The sequence below is a fragment of the Heterocephalus glaber genome, unplaced genomic scaffold, assembly GCF_053883595.1.
Source record: "Heterocephalus glaber isolate CG9 unplaced genomic scaffold, H.glaber_assembly_v1.0 deba00001452, whole genome shotgun sequence".
NCBI lineage: Eukaryota > Metazoa > Chordata > Mammalia > Rodentia > Bathyergidae > Heterocephalus > Heterocephalus glaber.
The window spans coordinates 3,747,055-3,768,165 of record NW_028258302.1 but is presented as its reverse complement, the minus strand read 5'-3'; the positions used below and the strand labels follow the sequence as shown (position 1 = coordinate 3,768,165).

The following is a 21,111-nucleotide window of genomic DNA, read 5'->3' as shown; positions in this document are numbered from 1 at the left end:
CCTGTCTCAGCTTCTCAGAGTGCTGGGATTTCAGGTACGCACCGTTATACCCAGCTGATTTTAAGTAGTCTTATTAGTTGGTAGTTGATAGTCCCCCCATCTGCAGCTTCAGATAGGTTAGCATTGGGTGAGGGAGGGGAGATCACTGGCCCTATTTTCATCCACACTAGACTAGAAAAATATTTTTGCATAAGGAATGCTACTTCTGGTCCATTTAAAGGAAGAACTTTCCAAGTTACTGCTACTTTCGTCTTGATTATAGAAGTGTTTGAGTTTGTGGTACAAGTTCAGTGCTTTCTAGAAGTGCTTTTTTTGTCAATCAGGTCACCTGCATTTGAGCCCTTAATGGAATTGGTGGAACTAGGCCAGCAGAGGGTTTCAGTGCAGTGTAAGTGTGCTTTTGGGCTGTTACTTTCCTCAGAGGCCATAGATAAGGGGCCTTCATTATTTGAGTAAAGTTGCCAGTTGTAAACATCACATAGGTTTCATTTCTTTTCACTTTTCTACAAAAAGTTAATTTCCTCTTGGCAAGGATTGTTGTAATTCCAGATATAATTAAAATGTAATTTAGTATTTAAAAAAGCATATTCACTTCCCAGAGTACCAATCTTTTCAGCTTAAAAGATACATTCTAAAAGGTACATCTATTCAGTTTGAAGCCTCATGTTTAATAATTATAATCTTTCACTACTGTGTTTGACTCTTCCCTTTTCCAAACTTTCTCCTTCCCTACCCTACTCTTCTGGATCCTATATTTCCCCACAGGCTTTGTGACTACTGGGCCATTGATGACTGAACGGCAGGTCCCTCCCCAGTGGAAAGCCCCAGAGATGAGCCAAATCTACCTTCAGCTGTGGCCATCCATCAGTGTAAGGTTGTCCTGGTGGTTGTCTTCAGTTTGTCCAATTCTCCTCTTCCCCTCTCCTCCCTCTTGTGTGGCTGAAACTTGTCCTGGAATCCCACTCTTTGTAATATGTCACTGCGTAGTATGTAATAGGATTTTATTATGGATGCTTCTTTTCATTTTCAATTTATTTTAAGGGATTCTCTGACAATTTTTGTTAACCAGAGCCCTCTTTATCCTCAATTTGTGTATTCCCTATAAGTATTCTGGTTTTCTTTTAAGTACATTTAAAATATAGTTTATCTGGGAAAAAATATAGTTTATCTGGGTACTGAATTTCATAAGCCGATTGGAGAATACTTTTTTTTTGTATCGGGAATTGAACTCAGGGCCTTACGCTTGCCAGGCAGGTGCTGCATCACTGAGCTATATCCCTGGCCTGTGTTGATTTTTTTTTTTTAATCAAGTCAGAGCTTTCAAAAAGAAATTTCAGAAAGAGCCGGATTCTTCAGGCTTCATGTCATTTCTCCTCATTAAAAAGCGAAATATGAAATGCTGTCATTTTATGATGTACTGAGAATAGTAAAGCAAATGCAGAAGGGAATAGGTAGGCCTCTAACTGATAGGCCTATCCTAGCATAGTGATTGGAACAAATAATCTTTTCCTTTCTTCAAAGAGCCATGCTGTCTTCTGCTGCAGTTGCTGGTGATAAAAGACCATAAATTCCCAAGCCTCGACTGCAGAGCTTGCATCTGTAGATGTGGGTTTACATGTTAATCCTCCAAAATTACTTCACCTCGTTTGCCTGATGTGCTCATGCAGTAAATTTTCTTGTTTAACTTCTTCCTCTTTTCTTGTTTAACTGGAAGTCCCCGAATGTGGGTTTAGAAATGAGTGCTCCAGTGTTTCTAACTTTGAGTTAAAATTTTGCCTTAATACTGTGTAGATGGTTGTTTTTGTTCTTATGTCTTAGAAAAAAATTTCTTACAGAATTTTCTGTGTAAGCTGGTGACATCTTATGCTGCCAGGGGGAAGAGACACTACTGTCTTTTTGTTGTTGTTGATACTTTGCCTCACGTGATAACTGACATAAGCCCTCAGGGGAAAAATAGGAAGGAAACGCACTGTTCTTAGTGAGAAGCATTTGTTCAGAATAGCTGTAAACAGCAGAAGTAATGGAAACCAATTTGAGTATGACCACTGATTTGAAAAAGAAAGAATTATTTTTACCCAAAGAGTAGCTTTTGGGAATAGGAGTTGACTTTGTTGCTTTGAAAGTGGGAATGAGGAGCTTGATTAGAGGAACTGTTACAGACAGAGAAGAATATTGAGAAAAGGTCTTTTCTACAGTGTGACTGCTGTCTCAATGTTCCCAGTTTACACGAGAGGGCAAGGGAGCTTCATTAAATGCAGGCTGGAACCAGGCAGACTCCAGCTTAGCTCCTCTGAGCAACCAAACTGCTGGGTTCTGAGCTCAATCTGTGAACAGAAGTAGCCTGATACAAGTGACTCAAATCGAGTCATGTTATGGTAGAGTAAAAATAGGTTCCAATTTCATTAGACTTCTCATACATTTAAGAGAAAGAGGGGGAAATGTGTTGCCATAGAAACAGATTCCGAGACCAGTTATTTTTTTGTCTTATGGGATTTGAGGGAGTGGGAAGGTGGGAGGTTCTTTATGCTTATTATCTAAACATTAAATGTTATTTCTTTAAAAAGCAGAGACTCCATCTTTTCTATGAAAATTATCTATATTCATGACAAAAAATCACTGGAAAGTATGAAAAATGGAATGATGCCAAGGATAGCTCCCATAATCCTCATCACCCGTTACTTATTTGAACTTACACCACAGTGGTTTTTATATTAGTATTGTTTGTTTAGCATTTACCATAAGCATTTTCATGATGTTTACAATATTTAAATACCTTTATTGTATTCTATCATGGAAATATGTCATTATTACTTAACCCCATCCCAACTGTTGGACATTTTGGTTTTTAGTTTTTCAGTATTACAAATAATAGTATAATGTAAATTTTTGTGTTGCTGTAAGGCTGATGGGTTATTTGTATGTTCAGATTTGAGTAATCATGGGAGCCCTCTAGTTTTAAAATGTTATAGGGCTAAGGAGGTGGCTCAGTTGTACAGTGCTTGCCTAGCATGGGAGTCCTTTGGGTTGGAGATGGCTTTGCTGTGGAGACTGTCATTCTGAAATGATTCCTTGAATTAGACATCTATTGATGCCAGGATTCACCACAAGGACAACTTCATGGTTCAGATAACAGCAAGATGGGCCAGCATGTCACCTTAGATGCCTGGTGTTCAGGAATTCTGTCATGTCATTGATTAGCCTCTTATGTTGTTCACACAGTCCTCTTTCACTTAAATTCATCCCCTGGGAATGTGGATTAGAGGCCTACATTAGTAGAAAGGGGACAACTACTAACCACTCCCTTTTTTGGGGAGCTATCTTTGCCATCACTCTGTTTTTCATACTTTTTTTTTTTTTAGCAGGACTTTCCTTAGCCTTGAATGAGGATGTGAATGTCTGCATGTCTGTTGGTATACCTAACACACAGTGTCTCTGTCCCTGTCATGAAGAGTGTTATTTTATTACTGTGTTCAGGTCATATTCTTTTTGTTTTGCTTTTTGACGGCCACCTTCATATTATTATGTCGTATATTCGAAGACCTGTGACATTCCAGGAAGCCGAGCAGGTGAATCTCATGGTTGTTTTGTGGTCATTGCTTCTTTGCACCGTTTCATTTGTGTGTTTCGGGCGTCTGTCCACACTGAAAGTGGAGCCAGTCCAGAAGCTAGTCTTGTGCCCTCTCAGTGGGAGGTTTTAGTGTGACGTATGGAGTTGGGAGAAATGTAGCAGGGGTATGAAACAGGAGGCAGAAATAGCAGTCCTTAGTCTTTTGGTGGGATGAGAATAAATGTTTAGACACTGCTCTCAGGTGCCAGAGAAATTAATAACAACCTTGCAGCAGTTTAGAAGTTCTCCTGCACCCGCTGACACAGCTCTGTTTGACTTGAAGAACCTTACCTTGGCTCTTTTGAAGCTCTGATTATTTTCCTAGAGACCTGCCCTGGTTCCTCTGCATAATGTTCATGGTGTAGGACCTTTCCATTCATGTGGCTGCACTTTTGCCTTACACCCTTGTGCCGCACCTTTTGACCCATATACCTCATTATACTCGGGTCCGAAATACCTAGATTTGAAATATTCTGGTGAGTCTTTTCCTTGTGAAAGGGCAAATCTCTACCTTTTGCTCTCCGTCCTTAAGGCTGAGCTGTTTTGATGATGAACATTCAACATGCCAGTGGACTAATCATTTGTACTTTGATCCCGGAACTCATTTCTATTCATTGTTTGTTTAAGAATGAAAGTTCTCTAGCTTGTTTGAAGATGGTTGTGATTCAGTTAAGTGACACTGATTTTCCCTGTGTTTGACATCGGTCAGGCTCCTCAGATATGGTAAGAAAGCCATGTCAGAGGAGCCCAACTGAGAGGGGTGCCCATGTCAGTTTCCTCACAGGAGAGTTCATTTGTTGATTCAGAAAGTTTTGCATAGGTGTGCACTACCCTTGAAACGACTGAAAAGCTGCCCAGCCACTTGGTCTCGCTAGTATGTTACGTTCTTCTCCCCTTCCTGCATCCTTTTGAAGAAGGGGAGTGTGGTGAGAAAAGGTGTGAATAACTCTTCATGAACAATCTTGGGTGTTGAATCATATGTTGTAATGAAAAAGAGCACCTACAGAACAAGATATCAATTTAGTGACCATGATTGAGCACCTGTGTGTTCAATACACAGTTGAGGTATGTAAAGATAATTCTAATTCTAGGCCACGTGATGATCATTTGTTCCAGGAACTTGGACACTTGACTTGATAGCTCTGGGCCTTGGTTCTCCAACTATGCTTGGACCAAAGTACTTTCCAATTTTAGAATTCTATACTTGTATCAGTCAGATTTTTCTCACTGTAACAAAATACTTAAGACAGTTCACTTATAAAGAGAAAAGATTTGTTTTCAATCATGGTTCTGGAGGTTCCAGTTCAAGCTCAGGTGGCCCCGGGGAGCTGGGGCTCTGGCAGGGGTACACATCATGGCTGGAGCACATGGTGGAGCAGCCTGCCCTGGCTTCTGCCCACTTAGATGCCTAGCACTTCTCTACCTCCTGCCAGTTGGGACAAGCAGAAATTTTTCAGTTTTGCCACTTGAGGAGAAATGGCTTTGGTTGGGAACCACTGGACCAGAGGGAGAAGAGTGGGACTATTTAAATGTCTTCCTCTTGGATTATTTCCTTTACAAGGATGTACTGACCTTCTTTTGTCTCTCTCAATCAGTCTTGGCTTGAAATCCACTTTGTCTGCAAGTAGAATAGCTACCCCTGCTTTTTTCCTGGTTCCTGTCACATGGAGCATTGTTTTCCATTTTTTGACTTTCAATTTATGAATTTTTTTTTTTGAGATAGGGTCTCAATATGTAGTTCAGGCTGGCCTTGAACTCGCTATATAGCTGAGGTTGCCTCAAACTTTCTGTGATCCTAATGTCTCAGCCTCCTAAGTGCTGGGATTACAGGTATGTACCACCAAGCCCGGCTATGAATTTCTTTTTGAATTAAATGTGTTTCTTGTATGCACCATATCTTGCTGCTTTTCTTTCTTTTTTTTTTTTTTTGGTACCAGGGATCAAACTCCAGTCCTTACACTTTCCAGACAGGTGGTGTAATCACTGAGCTAAATCCCCAGCCCAGATCTTGCTTCTTGATCCATTCTGCTTGTCTTTTTCTTTTGATTGATGAATTGAGACCATTTACATTGATAGTTGTAACTGATATGAATTGACTTATCCTTGTATGTTATTTTCCTGTTGTTGGTTCCCTTTTTTCCCCCCTCTGTTTAATTACTTCCCTTGCTTGGTGGATCCATTCTGTTGCGGTTCATGAAGTTCTAATCCTCGTTATGTCTAGAATGTCCTTCAGAACATTTTAGAGTGCTGTTTGCTGTTCATGAATTTCTTCAGGTGTTCTTTGTCATGGAAGTATTTTATTTCTCCATCAATTTTGGAAGATAATTTTGAGGGTACACAATCTGGGTTGGAGGTTGTTTTCTTTTAGGGTTTGAAATACTTCACTCCAAGTTCTCCTTGACTTGAGGTTTTGTGTTTGAGAAGTCTGCTGTGATTTTGATGGGCTTTCCTTTATAGATGATTTGTTTCTTTTCTCTAACAGCTTTTTGTTTTTGTTTTTTCTCATTATGTAGTTCTGGCTGGCCTTCAACTCACTATGTAGCCAAGGCTGACCTTGAACTTGAGGCAATCCTGGGATTACAGGTGTATACCACTACACCCAGGTCGCAAGTTAGGGGTTTTTTTGTTTTTGTTTTTTGTTTTTGTTTTTTTTGGTTCTGGGAATTGAACTGAGGACCTTGCGCTTGCCAGACAGGTGTGGTGCTACTGAGCTAAATCCCAGGCCCTAACAGCTTTTAATATTCTGTTCTTGTGTTGAATTTCTGGAACCTTGACTATTATATACTTTGGTGTATTTTTGTTTCAATGTTTTTGATCATAGCTAATTGAAGTTCTACATGCCTTACTTTTCTGTATGTCAGAATTCTTTTTCCATGCTTGGGGAGTTTTCTGCCATTACTTTTGTGAACAGGTCTTTTAAAAAATGTTGTTTGCACTGACTCCCACTTTTTTGTTGACTGATCAATCTTGTTATTTTTGTTTGCATCATCTAGCAACTGTTGGTTTGATTTTTCATAGTCCCTTGATATTTTTAAGTAATCTTTCCTTTCATGATTGCTTCCTGTCTTCTATATCAGATATTCAGGCCTCACATTGGCTCATTCTGCTACATATACTTTCAATGGAATTTTTAATCTCTTAGATATCTGTTTGAATCTGTTTCATGGGTTCCACTTATTTCCTATGTTGGGCGTCATGCTTTCCATCATTTTCCTAAGCTCTTCTATTATTTTTTCACCCAAATCCAAAATCATTCATGTCTTTCAATATAGTCACCATCTCTGTAGTTATCTGAGAGATTATTTCTGATTTGATTTTTTTCTAGAGCCTCATTCATCTGCTTTGTTACTTTCACTGCCACCACTTCAGAGAGTCCAGGTGGGTAGGTTTCAAATTGTTCCACCTCCTTCCTCCCTGGATGTTCCTTTGGTGAGCTGGAAGTCTAGGGTTACATCTTGCTTAAGTGTCTTCTTTTCTTTTCTTTTTTTTAGTTTAATTGCTAGGTTGATGCTTGTAAATTGTTTATGGCAGGTAGCTTTATTGCTAGTATTGAGAACTCTTAGGAAATGACTACTTCTCAGAGATGTCTTCCAAGTGTAGCTGGCTTTTGGGTTTTGAGTCTGTTGCAAGATCCCACCTCTTCAATTTACTGGGGATGAGAAGTTGCTGCCTCTTTGGCCTAGCCCCTGGTTCTTTGACGGTGGCCTATAGTATTATTGTTTATGACCCTTAGGCAATCTCAGTCTTGGCACATCTGGAAGAACAACTGATTAGAATAATTATGTCACCTTGGCTAAAGTAGTACAGTCAGCAGTAACAGTAACATCAAATACAACCTACAGAATGACAAACTGTGGTAACTATTAATTTTCCACCTTTAACTGTATGAACTAGACTTGTGGTTATAGAACAAAAGCTGAAACAAACCAGAAAATTGTATATACTAAATATGCCCTCAATATGGCAATTTTACCCTCAGGGAGAAAACTTAAAAGGGATTAGGGGGGAAAATAGAGAAATAGAAGAGGAAAAGATTAGAAGCAAAGCTGGAGAACAAAGGAAGATTATGGGAACTTTGGGAAATTGGTGAAGAAGACAGGAGGGAAAGAGAGAAGGAAGAAATAAAAACAAGAACAGAACAGAACAACAACAAAAAACAGGAAACAATGTTCATACTCATAAAAACAAGAACAAACAAGAAAAACAAAACAAAACAAAAACAAAAAACAAGAAAAGAAGAAAAGAAAAAAAAGTTCCCTTCAGGGCGTGACTGCTATAACTGGTAGATAGAGTGAGCAGACAAAGCCCAGATCCATGTTGATCTCAGCAAGCCAGCCATAGATTTATGGTGGGATAGTGAATAATCACAGCAAGCCTGCCCCTTTAGTTCCACTGAAGTTCAAGCTGCTTTCTGGCTGTGAGGCTAGAACCTGATTTGTTCAGCCTGCAACACTCCATGTGCCTCCTGCTGGCTTGAATTTGGTGTTCTACCTCACCCTGACATTGGGAACACTAGATGGAGCCAACCTGCAGCTGCTCTGAGTTTCCAGCTCAGTTGGCCCCTCTCCAAGATGGCTGCCAGCCAATCACCCTCTCCTGGGGGACATCTGAACCTGAATAATTCACCAGCTACTGCAGTCTGCTGGGTTCACTCCTCTGTTCCACTGGTACATTTCTTTGTGGAGGCCTCTGGGGTCACCAGTAGTTACCATGCGTCTGCAGGTTCAAGCTGCCCCTCCCCAGGCAGTGAGTCAGGGCTCAGGGAGAAAGTGCTGCTTGCTACCTTCTGCGTTGAGGTCTCTCTCTTTGCTCTCCCAGTGGGCTTCAGTTCTCCCTTCAGATCTTTGCTGAGTCCCGAGGACCCACTTCCTTCCTTATTCTCCCCTCACTTTGCTGTAGTCCAGCATTGTGTCACCAAATCTTGGAGAGGCTGTTTTCTGCTGTTCACCACTCCACCATTTTCCTGGAAGTCTCAAGACTATTTAAATGTGTGCTGTTCCTCTCTTGTACCCAGGTTTTTATGTTGACCTATATCCCCAGCCTTAAAAAAAAAAAAATATATATATATATATATATATATATATATATATATTTTTTTTTTTTTTTTTTTTTAATTTGAGACAGGGTCTTACTAAGTCACTGAGTTGCCCAGGTGGGGCTCAAACTAACCATCCTCCTGTCTCAGCCTCCAAGAGATGTTGATATTATTGGCATGTGCCACCATGCCTAACTGGGCTGTTTTTTAAAATACTGGTTTTCACCAGGCTTGGTGACACATACACCTATAATCCCAGTACTGGGGAAGCTGAGGCAAAAGGATCACCATGAATTCAAGGCTGGCTTGGGCTACATAGTGAGTTCAAGGCCGGCCCTAACTAAAGAGTTAAATCCTGTTTCCAAAAAAAAAAAAAAATCGGTTTTCATGTTGTCCCTCTACTTCTTACTACCTGTTTTACCATCAAGCATGTGTTGAGTGTATTATGCAGATGAATGGCAACACTTGATTATGCAAAGTTTAATAATAGTGATGCCAAGTTTTGAAGTATCAGATCTACCTCACTGACCTTGACATGGTGGTATGCTGTTGGCTCAGCAGTTCTTCCCTACACCTACTCCCTGCACCTGCTCTTGGTCATTGGTTAAAGTATGATTGAAATGTATGAAAACATTTTCTTGTAAAGGCTATCAGGTAGCAACCTAGGAAGCCCTGGGTTTGTGAATTACAGAGCAGAGTAGGACTGGATCTTGTACATTAGAATCTAGCTTTATGGTAGTTGTGTTCTGGTAGCTCCTCAGCTGCCCAGGGGAAGAAATTAATCTCTCCTCAGTGTGCCAGGTCAGGAATGTATCCAAGGGATAGATGGTGGATAAAGAGCAACCTCATGAATCAGTGGCCATCTTTCCCTCCCTTAGTGGCTTCTAAAGATATGTTTCCCTCCAGTGGGCAGGCTCACTTTACATCTTAACTATTCTTTTGAGGATATGAGTAGATACTGGTTGTTCCAAAAAGGAAGTTAAAGCTTTACCATGAAACAATTTAAGAAATGTAAAGAACTGAATGTCCCCTGAGGGTGAAGACATAACTTCTGGCAAACCAACTTAGCATCTGTTAACCTGAAGTGAGGTCATGAACTCTAGAAAATTAGTTTAATTTTAACATCAAGTTTTGAAATATCAGGTCCACCTGGCCAGCTTTGAAATGGTTGACTAGCTGTTAGCTCAGTGATCCCTCTCTACATACCTTCTTCCCCCAGCCCGCTGTTAGCCACTGAAGTAGTGATTGAAATGTATTAGATTTCCCAGGAGATCTAACTTTTATTCTTGTTACATTTGCTGTAAAATGTTTGGTTAGGTTGAATAAGTTTGAATTTGTCCCCAATCCCCTTGCCTCCTTGCAGGACTGGGGATTGAATCCAAGGCCTTTACACTAAGCTACATCCCCTACCCTTTTTGTGTTTTTTATTTTGAGACAGAGTCTCACTAATTACCCAGGTTGGGCTTGAATTTACAATCCTCCTGCCTCAGCCTCCCAGAAGGCTAAGATTACAGGCATGTACTACCTCATCTCTTTAAAGCCATATTCCTCACTGCATCAATCATAGAATGATGCCAAGTGGGGCAGTGTGTTCTGTGGGCATCCTGGCAGAGATGTGCTGGGATCCAAAGCCATAACTGACATGCCTGTGGCAGTCCCTGTCCTTGGGTCCTGGCAGACTATTCCATTCCAGCTGAGCTTTTGCTGGAGTAATTGCCCACATGGAGCCTTCCAGTCAAACGATTGTTTGTACTGAGATAGGCTCACTCTTTGGCCTCTAGTGGAATAACCTCCTTCCTGCCCCCAATGAAAGCAGCTATTTTTTGTTTCCTCCCTCGCCTTTTTGGAGAAGCCATGTCTCAGCTGCCACTCTTCTAGCTTATTCATAAATGCTTTAAGCAGCCTTTGTGTAGAGGGAATTGGCTAGAGCCAAAACATCATGAGCTTAACCAGGAGACAAGGACCATTATGGTCACCCTTTCCTTTGACTTTCAGTGTAAGATGTTTAAATTACCTTTGAGTGAGTTTCTGTAATAAGTCATTTAAAACTTAATCATAAGAAAAATACGCCTGAAACTGAGGCAGGATGATCTCAAGTTCAAGTTCAGTCCACACAACGTGGTTTCATAGTGAGATCCTGTATCAAATAAAAATAAAATAAAGGCCTGCCAACCACAGAGCAACCATAGATGAGTGAGTGCTTATGAGAGACTGTGAAGTGCTATGGGAGTTGGAGTAGAAAGGCTGGTATAATTAGTCTAATCTCACAGTCTTTATGAGATTTTTCAACACAAATGGAAAACCTTTTGGGTAGCTCATTTTGCCTCTTTAAAATATGTCCACTTTCTACTACCGCTTTCTGCTATAAAGAGGGTCATAGAAACATATAACAGAATCTCTCAGGGCAGTATCAAGAGAAGGCACCACCAAGAGTCCTGCACAGCTACCCAGGACCAGCTGGAAAGGTATGTGTGTGGATGTGTGTGCAAGAGTGTGTGTGCGCGCGTGCGCGTGTGTGTGTGCCTGCCCACTGGGGATTGAACCCAGGGCCTGTGCATAAAATTTTTTTTATTAAGGTATAATTAGCAAATGAAAATTGTATGTCTTTGCAGTGTACAACATGATGTTTTGATACATGCTTACATTGATTTTTTTGTTGTTGACAAAAGTTCTTGCTTTGCATTCCAGGCTGGCCTTGAACTCATGGCAATTCTCCTGCCTCAGCCTCCTGAGTGCTAGAATTACAGGTGTGTGCCACCACACCCAGTAGTTTAGTGGATTTTATTTTATTTACTTATTTTTTTGGTACTGGGCACCTTGCGGGGACCTTGGACCTTGCTCCCCTTGCGGGACCTGGGACCTTGCGGGACCTTGCGGGACCTTGCGGGACCTTGCACGGTGCAACCACTGAGCTAAATCCTCGGCCTAGTTTAGTGGATTTTAGAGATATAGTTAACTATCTTTCCGAATAGCTAGATTGATTTTTTTTTTTTTTGAGACAGGGTCTTGTTTTGTAGTCCTGGCTGGCCTTGAACTCATGGTGATCCTCTGGCCTCAGCCTCCTGAGTGCTGGGATTATAGGTGTGCACCACCATAACTGGTGGAAGAGGTAGATTTTAGAGATTATCTGCCAGGGATTTAGCTCAGTGGTGCTGCACCTGCCTCACAAGTGCAAGGTCCTGAGTTTGATCCCTGGTGGTGTGGTGGGGGAAATCTTCTATAAGATTATCTAATCTAAGTAAGAAAATTGACTCTCAGAGAAATAAACTGACTTGCCTGAAGTCACACGGTTAATTAGTATAGTTTAGATAACCCCTCTCTTGTTCCTTGAGTAGCAGGGGCTGGGTAAATAACCTAAGATGTGTACAAACATGTTGCTAGACAAGTTCAGAGGAAGTATTGGGTTTCCTAGGATTTGAAGGAAATGAATAGTGGATCTGTCAAGGACTGAGGAAAGCTGCTGCACCCAGCTATCGACACATTCTCTTTTGCACCCTGACCATTTGGCTGTTTTATTTATTGCTTTGGAATTTTCATTACTTTCTGTATTCCTTTTATCTTTCTTTTTCATTTTGGGACCTCCCTTGCCCAGGACTGAGCAATGTCAAGGCAGCAACACTGTCTGTAAGCACTGCTACCAATCTAAAAAGGACAGAATGTCGGCGTCCTTCCTTTTTTCCACTAGACCTCTGGCTGCCTGCCTGCTGACTTCCTGGTGTTACAGCCCCTAATGTGTTTTGAGAAATACGACTATAAGTTAAATGGTGGGATAAGTACAGATGTAGAATGACTGTCATTTCATCAGTGAGTACTTAGCAGTGTTCTGCTTCAGTAGCCTGCTTTTTCTGGTTCCCTGGTAGGAAGGTAAGGCTACTTTGTTTCATTTGTACCAATGTCATAGCAGTCTGTTTGCTACATCTGTTCTTCCCGTGATCACCTGGATTATGTTGGCTCAGCTGACTTGTGTTTTGGTCGTGTGTGAGTAGTGTATGAGTAGCTGTGCTCTTCTGCTAGAATCTCCAAACCTCCACCTTCATCTTATATACTTTGATATTTTATATAAATGTGGGGGAGTAAAAAGCAGCACCAGGAGATAGAAGACAAATTAATTAAACTCAGCCAAAGGAAGGCTTCTATTATAATCCATGCCATCTATTGGTAGAACTGACTGCCTTTTGACATGGTTCCTCATTGAGCACTCCACGAGCCAGGTGGTCACTACAAAAGGATTTCCTGCAGTCAGTGGGAGGGTGGGCTTGAGGACTTGTAAGGTTCTTTCCACTTCTCATTTTCTAATTTTAAATTCTTCAGTGTAGTATTTACCTTTATTTCTTAATCAGTCTCAGAAATGTTTCAGTTTGCTTTGTCTCAAACATTTAGAAATCTTAGCTTCTGTATTTAACTTCTGAATGTGGACAGTGTCTGTGTTTGACGAACGGAAACAACATTCTTGCAAGATGGCCCAGATGGAAAGGGACTTCTCCTGTAGAGCACGCTGAGAGCAGAGGTTGATTGGGCAACTCTTTATTTTGGCCTCATGGTTCCTTAAAATGTTTGTACTTCCAGAAAGTTAGCTTTTTTAAAAAAAAAGTAAAAGTGACTATTGTTATTTGGAATAGGGAACTGAGTGAATTCTTTTTGTATAGATGAAAATAGGCTGGCAGACATACCTCTCAATAGCCCTACCTAATTTCAGCAAGATGACACTTGTATTTCTGTGCATTCTGAGTAGTGAATCAGAGAATGGAGGCAGATAAGGAGTGAACTGAGGTAACTGGCATTAGATTTCTTCTTAAATACTCCTTTTTTACTTCAGCTTCCAAATTTTGTGTCAAGTTAATGACAGGCTAAGTAAAAAAGAATTAACCTTTATTTTAAAATCAGAGTTTCAGGGCCAGGGATTTAGCTCAGTGGTTCCACCGCCTGCCTTGCAAGCAGAAGGATCCGAGTTCAATCCCCAGTACCAAAAAAATAAAATAAAATAAAGTGTATTTAAAAAAATAAATAAAATTGGAGTTTCTTGATTTAGGTTCTTCCTCATTTTGAAGCCAAATTTTAATGCCAGTCCTAGGCAAATGAACTGAATTTGATTCAGTATTTTAGGTGCATCAACACCTAACATTTTCATAAATTGATTTTCTCATGTTGCCTTTTTAGAGTCATTGAATGTTAATCAGAAAAGGGCCTAAAAATTACCTATAAATCATCAACTAGAGCTGTAATAGTAAAAAGGACCTTAAGGCTCACTGTTCACTTGGTGTGCTATGTGGGCATCGTTTTTCTCCTATTCCTGAGAGCTAATACCCAGCCTCTTCCCCTACTTGGATTTTACTATTGCTGGTTATGCTACATTTGTTTTCACACAACCTTAATTGTTAGAAAATTCTTCCCCAGAGTGTGCTAAAATCAACTTGCACTCAGTGGAGCTAGTTCTGCCTTTGAAACCTCACCAGAGTAAGCTCAGCCCTTTTCTGGGTGATTGCTCAGTCTTTGGGGTGTTTGCAAACTACTTCTTCCTTCATTTTTCAAAAAAAATTATATACTTTTATGTTGCTCATTGATGAGTTCATTTAACAGACATTTACCCTGTGCCATCTTCTGTTTGCTAGCATTGGGCTAAATGTTTGGGATAAAATAATGGAGGGACATGGTCCTTGCCTTCTATAGTGAAAGAGAAACCTGTAGGTAGCTAACTTTTATAAGCTATTAGATGTCAGAAGAACAAGGGTGCAGCTGACAGGCATAGAGAAGGTCAAGATGTGTTTCATGGGAGGTTCTCACAGAAGAGGTGACATTGTACTAGATTTTGAAGTTTGTCAATCAAGAAATAGAGGAGAAAGCCATTCCAGGTGGAAAGAGTGGTGTAGGTAGAGAGATGTGAGTGTACAGTATATTTCAGTATGATGCTTAGCATGTGTAAAGTATAGGCCCTTAAGACCCCCACCCTCCAGGACCTTTGCACTGAGCTACACGTCCAACCCTTTTTTATTTTTTATTTTGAGACATAATTTTGCTCAGTCACTAAGTTGCTGGGGTGGAACTTGTGATCCTTCTGCCTCAGCCTCTTATGGTATGTGCCACCATACCTAGCTTCCTTAGTGAGCTTTATATGTCATATTCAGGAGTTTCATCTTACCCTGAAGCCAGTAGGAAGCCAGGGAGAGTTGTTTGTTTTTAAAATATCTGTACTTTTTAAAAAAAAGACAGGTTCTTACTGTGAAGTTCAATTCAGGCTGGCCTTGAACTCACTATGGAGACCAGGCTGGTCTTGAACTCTCAATGAACCTCCTACCTCAGCCTCTCAACTCTGGGATTACAGGCATGTGCCAATACTACCAGCTAAAATATCTGTACTTTTGAATCTGGGAGTGTAGCTCAGTGGTAGAGCTGTTACTTAGCATGCGTGAGTCCCTAGGTTCCATCCCCAGGGCCACAAAATAAATGAATAAATGAAACACTCTGTTATTTCTCATTACAAAATTAATGAAAGTTCATTGCATATGCTTTCTTTTTTTTTGGTAACGGGGATCGAACTCGGGTCCTTGTGCTTGCGTAGCAGGCATTGAAACCACTGAGCTAAATCCCCGGCCCTGCATATGCTTTCTGAATTAAAAAAAAATAGATATTTCACAATGTCATTTCCCAGAGATAATAGCTTTTAGTATATACATATATTCTTCTAGACATTTTTTCCTGTGCATACTTATACATTTATTCACATTTTTAAACAAAAATGGAATTGTTTCATGTATACCATTTTCATACTGGATTTTAAAAATTAATGTTAGGGGCTGGGGATTTAGCTCAGTGGCACTGCACCTGCCTTGCAAGGGCAAGGTCCTGAGTTGGATCCCTGGTACCAAAAAAAAAAAGCAATAGTGAATACTTAAAACATAGTTTTAACATGTAAAGTTTTTGTTGACATGCTTATAGAAATATATGCACAAATTATTTATGTAAAGCTCATTGTTAAGTGAATACAATTATGTACGCCAGAAATGGAACCTGCTTCTCACATGTTTTCCATGGTCATTTTCTGTCTCCTTCCCAAAGTCACCAAGATCTTAAGAGCTAACATTGTAGATCAACTCTGACTTTTTATGCAAGTGTTTTGTACAGAAAAATTTAAAAATATATAAAATAAACTGAGTAACAGTTCTGTCATTGAGTTTCAACAACTACTAGTCATGTATTTAACATATTTCTTCATATACCTGACCTGTTGTTTCTGTGATGCTTTCCTTCAGCTGAGAGGTCAAAGATTTATTTACTTTTAATTAATTTTTAAACAAATTTTGCCTCCTTGCTATGTGTGGGGAGTTGTGATATGTCCTGAGAATGACAGTGAATGTTACAGATCTGGTGTCAGCTCTTGTGGCACTTAAGATTTAGTGGGAAAGAAATGTTAAGCATTCACACAAATATATAATAAAATGTGGTACAAGTTAGGAAATGTAAAGGAAATGTGGGAGGTGTAGCTCAGTGGCATTGCGCCTGCCTGGCAAGCAAAAGGTCCTGAGTTCAATCCCTGGTGCCGCCAAAAAAAAAAGAAGAAAGAAAAAGGCCAGGGATGTAGCTCAGTGGTGCCATGCCTGCCTCCCAAGCGCAAAGCCCTGATTTCCATCCCCGGTACCAAAAAAAAGGGATAAATGATAATTGGTAACATTTAAAAGACCTTTATCTTTCACAGACATAAACTACAATATATACAGATGAAATGGTATAATTCTTGGGATTTGCTTCAAAATAACCCAAGATTTAGGTGAGCATGGTAGCACATGCTTGTAATCCCAGCACTGCGGGAGACTGAGGCAAGAGGATCACAAGTTTGAGCCCAGCCCTGGCAATTTAGCAAGACTCTGTGTCAAAATAAAAAAGAGGATGGAGATGTAGCTCAGTGTGAAGTCCCTGGGTTCAAACCTCAGTACCACACACAAAGAAAAAAACAACCCAAGATTTAAAGGTGAGGGAAAGTAGGTGGGAATATGTAGCTGAAGCAAGATGGGTGAGGGGTTGATAATTGCTGAAGCTGGGAGTTAATTGTACTTTGCTTTTATGTATTTAAAATGTTGCATAATAAAATGTAAAAAGCAAAAGAAAGAGGGCCGGGGATTTAGCTCAGTGGCACCGTGCCTGCCTCAAAAGCGCAAGGTCCTGAGTTTGATCTCCGGTACCAAACAACAATGACAACAACAACAAAAGCAAAAGAAAGGGTGGAAGATAGATTATAATCTAATGCAGGTTAGGGGCCAAGAAAGGCTTCTTGGAGGAAGAAACATTTCAGCTGAGACCCTCGTGATATATGGGAGTTAGGCTGCACGTGGTAGATGGTGCTTGGGAAAAGAACTTTTTAGGCAGCAGGGAGCAGTGTGTACAAAGGGCCAGAAGCCCCAAAAGGGAGCATGTTGGTACCTTGAGGTAATGAAAGAAGACTAGTGTTATAGGATTGAAGGGTTGGGGACATAGGCTTGGGGTAGACATTTAAAAATTTGGAGACTGTGTTAAGGATTTTGTTCTTTAGCCCAACTGTAATAGAAGGAAGCCTTCCATAGAAGGGTTTTAAGCAGTAGGGTGACAATATGACTTTTATTTTTTGAAGAGCTTGGGTTGACTGTTTTGTGGAGATTGGTTTTGGTTTCAGCTTGGGGGAGAAGAGAATGTAAAAGTAGAGACATTAGGAGATTATTTTGTCACCAGTCAGTTTAGCCTTCTTTTGCTCAAATCGATAGCAATCATGACTTGGCAAAGTACACCTTCCTTGATAGAGGTTCTGGACTTTGAGTGCCAGTGGCTCTTGGTCCTTCCTTAGTGTTATATGTCTGGGCTCTGAGTGTCATTGTCTGACAGCCCTTAGTGTTACAGCTCTTAGCGATGCAGCTTTTGGCAGCTCCCAGCCACTCCATCCAGTCCGCAGCAGCTGAGACTTGTAGCCCCCTTGGCGCCTACCTGGAGCTCTTCCAGGAGCATCTGTTGCCTTACTGGGGCTCTCTTCAGGCCACTGCAGATCTCTGTCAGTCACCGCCAATCTGTCTCTGAAACTCTGCAGGATTAGGAGCTCTTTTTAGTACAACCCACTCAGCACACTCCACCCAAGAAAAGACTCATGCGTAGGCAGTAGGCCTGCTTAAATGAGGCTTTACTGGGACTTGAGCTGCAGCACAGGGTGGTAGTGCACAGGGCGCCCTCAGCTGACCCAAGGAGTGTGAGGGAACGCTGCGTAGACAGAGCAGGAGCAGGTCTACACATGTGCAGTTTGCTGCATTTCGCAGATGTATTTGGGGACTTTCAGAGTAAGGATAGAGAGGATGGAGTCATCAGGGAAGGCAGCAGGGCCGAGTCATCTAGGACAGAACCCTGTCTCAAGCCTGCTGTAGTCTTGTTGAACACTGGGGCGTCTAGGGCAGCCTCCGCTGTCATGGTGCCAGCTCACTGAACTTCAGGACAAGCTGCTGCTTGATTGATAGCTCCCTCATTTCCTCAGTAATAGGGCTAAAGTTATGATTGCAGCTGCCCTTGAGGAGTGTCGAGGAGGGCTGGCCACATTAATCACGGCCCATTGGGGCTTGGCAGTATCAGCAGTGGGGCCCAGTCCCTCTTTGATCTTTGCCCTGTTGGACACAGGTTTTCTGGCTGCTCCATGGAAAGATAGCAGCAGCACCCAGAGAGGCCCAGAGTGGGGGAGGGATGTCACAGCTGTCGGCGGAGCTCAGCTCCTGTAAGTGCAACCTGGAAGACAGTCACCAATGCAACCCTACAGGCGGTGGGAAGACCCTGGGGCCGGTTGCTCCAGGCCCACCCTCGGGAAGTGAGATGGGCATGACAGCTGTCAGTCAGATCATGCCCCCTTCTGCCTCTCAGGGCGAAGGGAGAAGGGCAGGCAGGCTTCCCTCTTTTTTTTTTTCTATCTGAATTACACTGGTTCAGACGATTTTGGTGACTTTAGATCAGAGCAATAGTGATACAGGTGGAGAGAAATGTTGGTTTGGCAGATATTTTGGTTTTGGTGATGTGGGGCTTGAAGGAGAGAGAGGTTTCAAAGATGATGTATAAATTTCTGACTGGTGTAAGTGAAATTGATGAGGGTGTAGTTGATAAACATGGAGACAAATGGAGGAAGAGCAGATTTTTTGGCAAGAGGTTGAGAGCTCAGTTTGAAATATGCTATTCAGAAAATTCACACCACTTTACATTTTACTTCTGTGTGTGAGACCACATGGAGGGTTTATGTTCAGAGGTCTGATCTGTACAGATTTGTTTTGGAAAGATTCTGATGAGAGTCTGGAGACCTACTTAGTCTGTACGCTTTTTTTTTTTTAACCAAGAAATCTCATTTCTCTGCCTGTGTATCCCCTATATACATAAGAAGAGTAGTTGGGACCTAGGTATTCAATAAATAATGCCAAGAGATTGAAAGTTTACATGGGAAGAGACAAAAAGGTCTAGGAAGAAATAGATAAATTCTGGAATGTTCCAGGGTACTACAGGTTGGGTGGAAGATGGAAAAGATTTTTCTTTCTCCTCCCTCACCTTACCTATTCTTCAATAGGTAAGTACTTTTCAATAACTCCATAGTACTGGCAAGTCAAATTATAGGTAGCCATAAATTTATTTATGATTTTCCCCAAACTTTATCTGAACTGTATAGATGAGAGATCAGCAAGCTGATCAATACCATAATTATTATCTTGGTAGCTGGAAGCAATAGATCTGTGACTGTAGTTCTCTCTCTTCTGAGTTCTCAAGCCTGGAATCCTTCTAGCCCTGGCTGCTCTGGTGGAGGGGAAGTTTTAGCAGCAAGGGAGGTTTCCTGGAGGGCAGCAGTAACTTGATACGTGATGCTGTCCAGAAGTTGAGTTTAAATTAGACGTTATTTACGTTCCCCGTTTTACAAATGGAGACTATAATCCCTAGAGAGACTTGTCAAAATGTATGCAACCAAGATGTGTAAGCTCAGGTTTCTCTATATTGGGTGAGTACTTTCTACAGTTGATTTTATTTATTTAGTAGTGCTGGGACCAAATGTAGTGCCTCACACATGAGTAGGCAAGTGCTCTACCCCTGAACTACATCCCCAGCCTGTGACCTTTTTTTGTGTTATGCAAACCACTACCAGTTTATTCTCGATACTTCTTGCTTTCAGCACTGTTTAGAATATTGTCTCTCAGCATCTCTTTCCATTTACAGTTTTAAATGTTATCTTTTTTTCTCATTTTCCATGACGAATGTGTAGTGAGTAATTGGTTTATTTTGCAAGTATTCCAGATATAACTAGGCTGGCCCTGTGGTAGTAATACTGGGTGCTGTAGAATCCAAGGGCCCCACCTTTAGGCAGACAGCTCTGGGCCTTCTTCCTGTGTGTGGGGGGGCACATGTGGGCACAAGGGCAGGATGGGGTGTGGAGCAGAGGAGGGGAACAGGTGGGGGTTTAAATAGTGCATTTTCAAAGACTATTTTGAGGAAAATAAAAGAAATGTCTTAAAATTGCATAGTTTCTTTCTTTTTTTTTTTTTTTGGTACCGGGGATTGAACTCGGGTCCTATGCGCTTGTGCAGCAGGCCGCGAAACCACTGAGCTAAATCCCTGGCCCCTATTCCATGGTTTCTAGAAGACTGAAGTTGGGTCCACACTCAGGAGGCTGAAGCAGGAGGATTCCACGAGTTCAAGTCCACCCTGGGCCACATAGTGAGACCCTGTCTCAAAAAAACGAAAAAAAATAGAAATTGGGTCCATTCCACTACAGTAGTAATCATTTTACTGTATATGCATCTTATAACATCATGTTATATACTTTAAATATCCACGATAAAATTTATTTTAAAATAAGGGAAAAATTGTGTCTAGGGTAAATTCCTTTCTAATAATTCAGATTTTTAGTTTTGACAGTTTAGGATCATTTTCCTATCTAAAAGGAAGCGTTCTATAGTGTTGCATAGTGTTGGTACATATGCTTGAAAGAGTTAACTGGCTCTTAGCAGTGAGGGTGAATGGGAAATAGGTTCTTGGAACTTCAATTCTGTATCGTGTTCTTACGTGTTAGCTCTCATTATTAGCCCTCTATGTTCTAGATGCTATGAGGAGAATGTTAGTATACCCATTTTATGGATCAGGAAACTGGTTTGGGAAGTATCTCTCTGCAAGTCATCTGGGTAATCACTAGTGGAGCTGCATTCACACCTAAGTCTTTTTCTGGCTGCAAAGATTGTCCTTTAATAACTACACCATTCCCCATATTTTCTGCTATATAAATAACTTTTTTTCCCTAGTACTAGGGATCAAACCCAGGCCTCACGTATGCTAGGCAAGCACTCTACCACTGAGCCAAAGCCCCCAGCCTATGAATAACACCACCCCTGGCTTTTTTGTTTTGTTTTGTTTTTTGAGACAGGGTCTCACTATGTAGTTTGGGCTGGCCTTAAACTCACTGTGTAGCCCAAGCTGGCCTCAGACTTGTAGCCATCCGCCTGCCTCA

General features: G+C 41.2%; 1 protein-coding gene across 6 annotated transcripts in view; it reads left to right on the top strand.

Moving 5' to 3' along the window:
* Positions 1-21,111, top strand: part of Smap2 (small ArfGAP2) — a 52,188-nt gene that overhangs the window by 6,202 nt on the left and 24,875 nt on the right. Inside the window, exons 1-2 of one of the 6 annotated variants that reach the window (XM_087215216.1) lie at positions 8,789-11,107; positions 11,331-11,389. The exons of 2 other annotated variants lie outside the window; for them this stretch is intronic. Coding sequence is in view for 1 of the 4 variants with exons in the window: in XM_004851052.4 (XP_004851109.1) it covers positions 18,327-18,357 (31 nt within the window). In the remaining 3 variants the exon portion in view is untranslated. Of the gene's footprint in view, positions 1-8,788; positions 11,108-11,330; positions 11,390-18,153; positions 18,358-21,111 lie in introns of those variants that run through there. 3 more of the 6 variants (XM_087215218.1, XM_004851053.4, XM_004851052.4) reach the window with 3 other exon arrangements.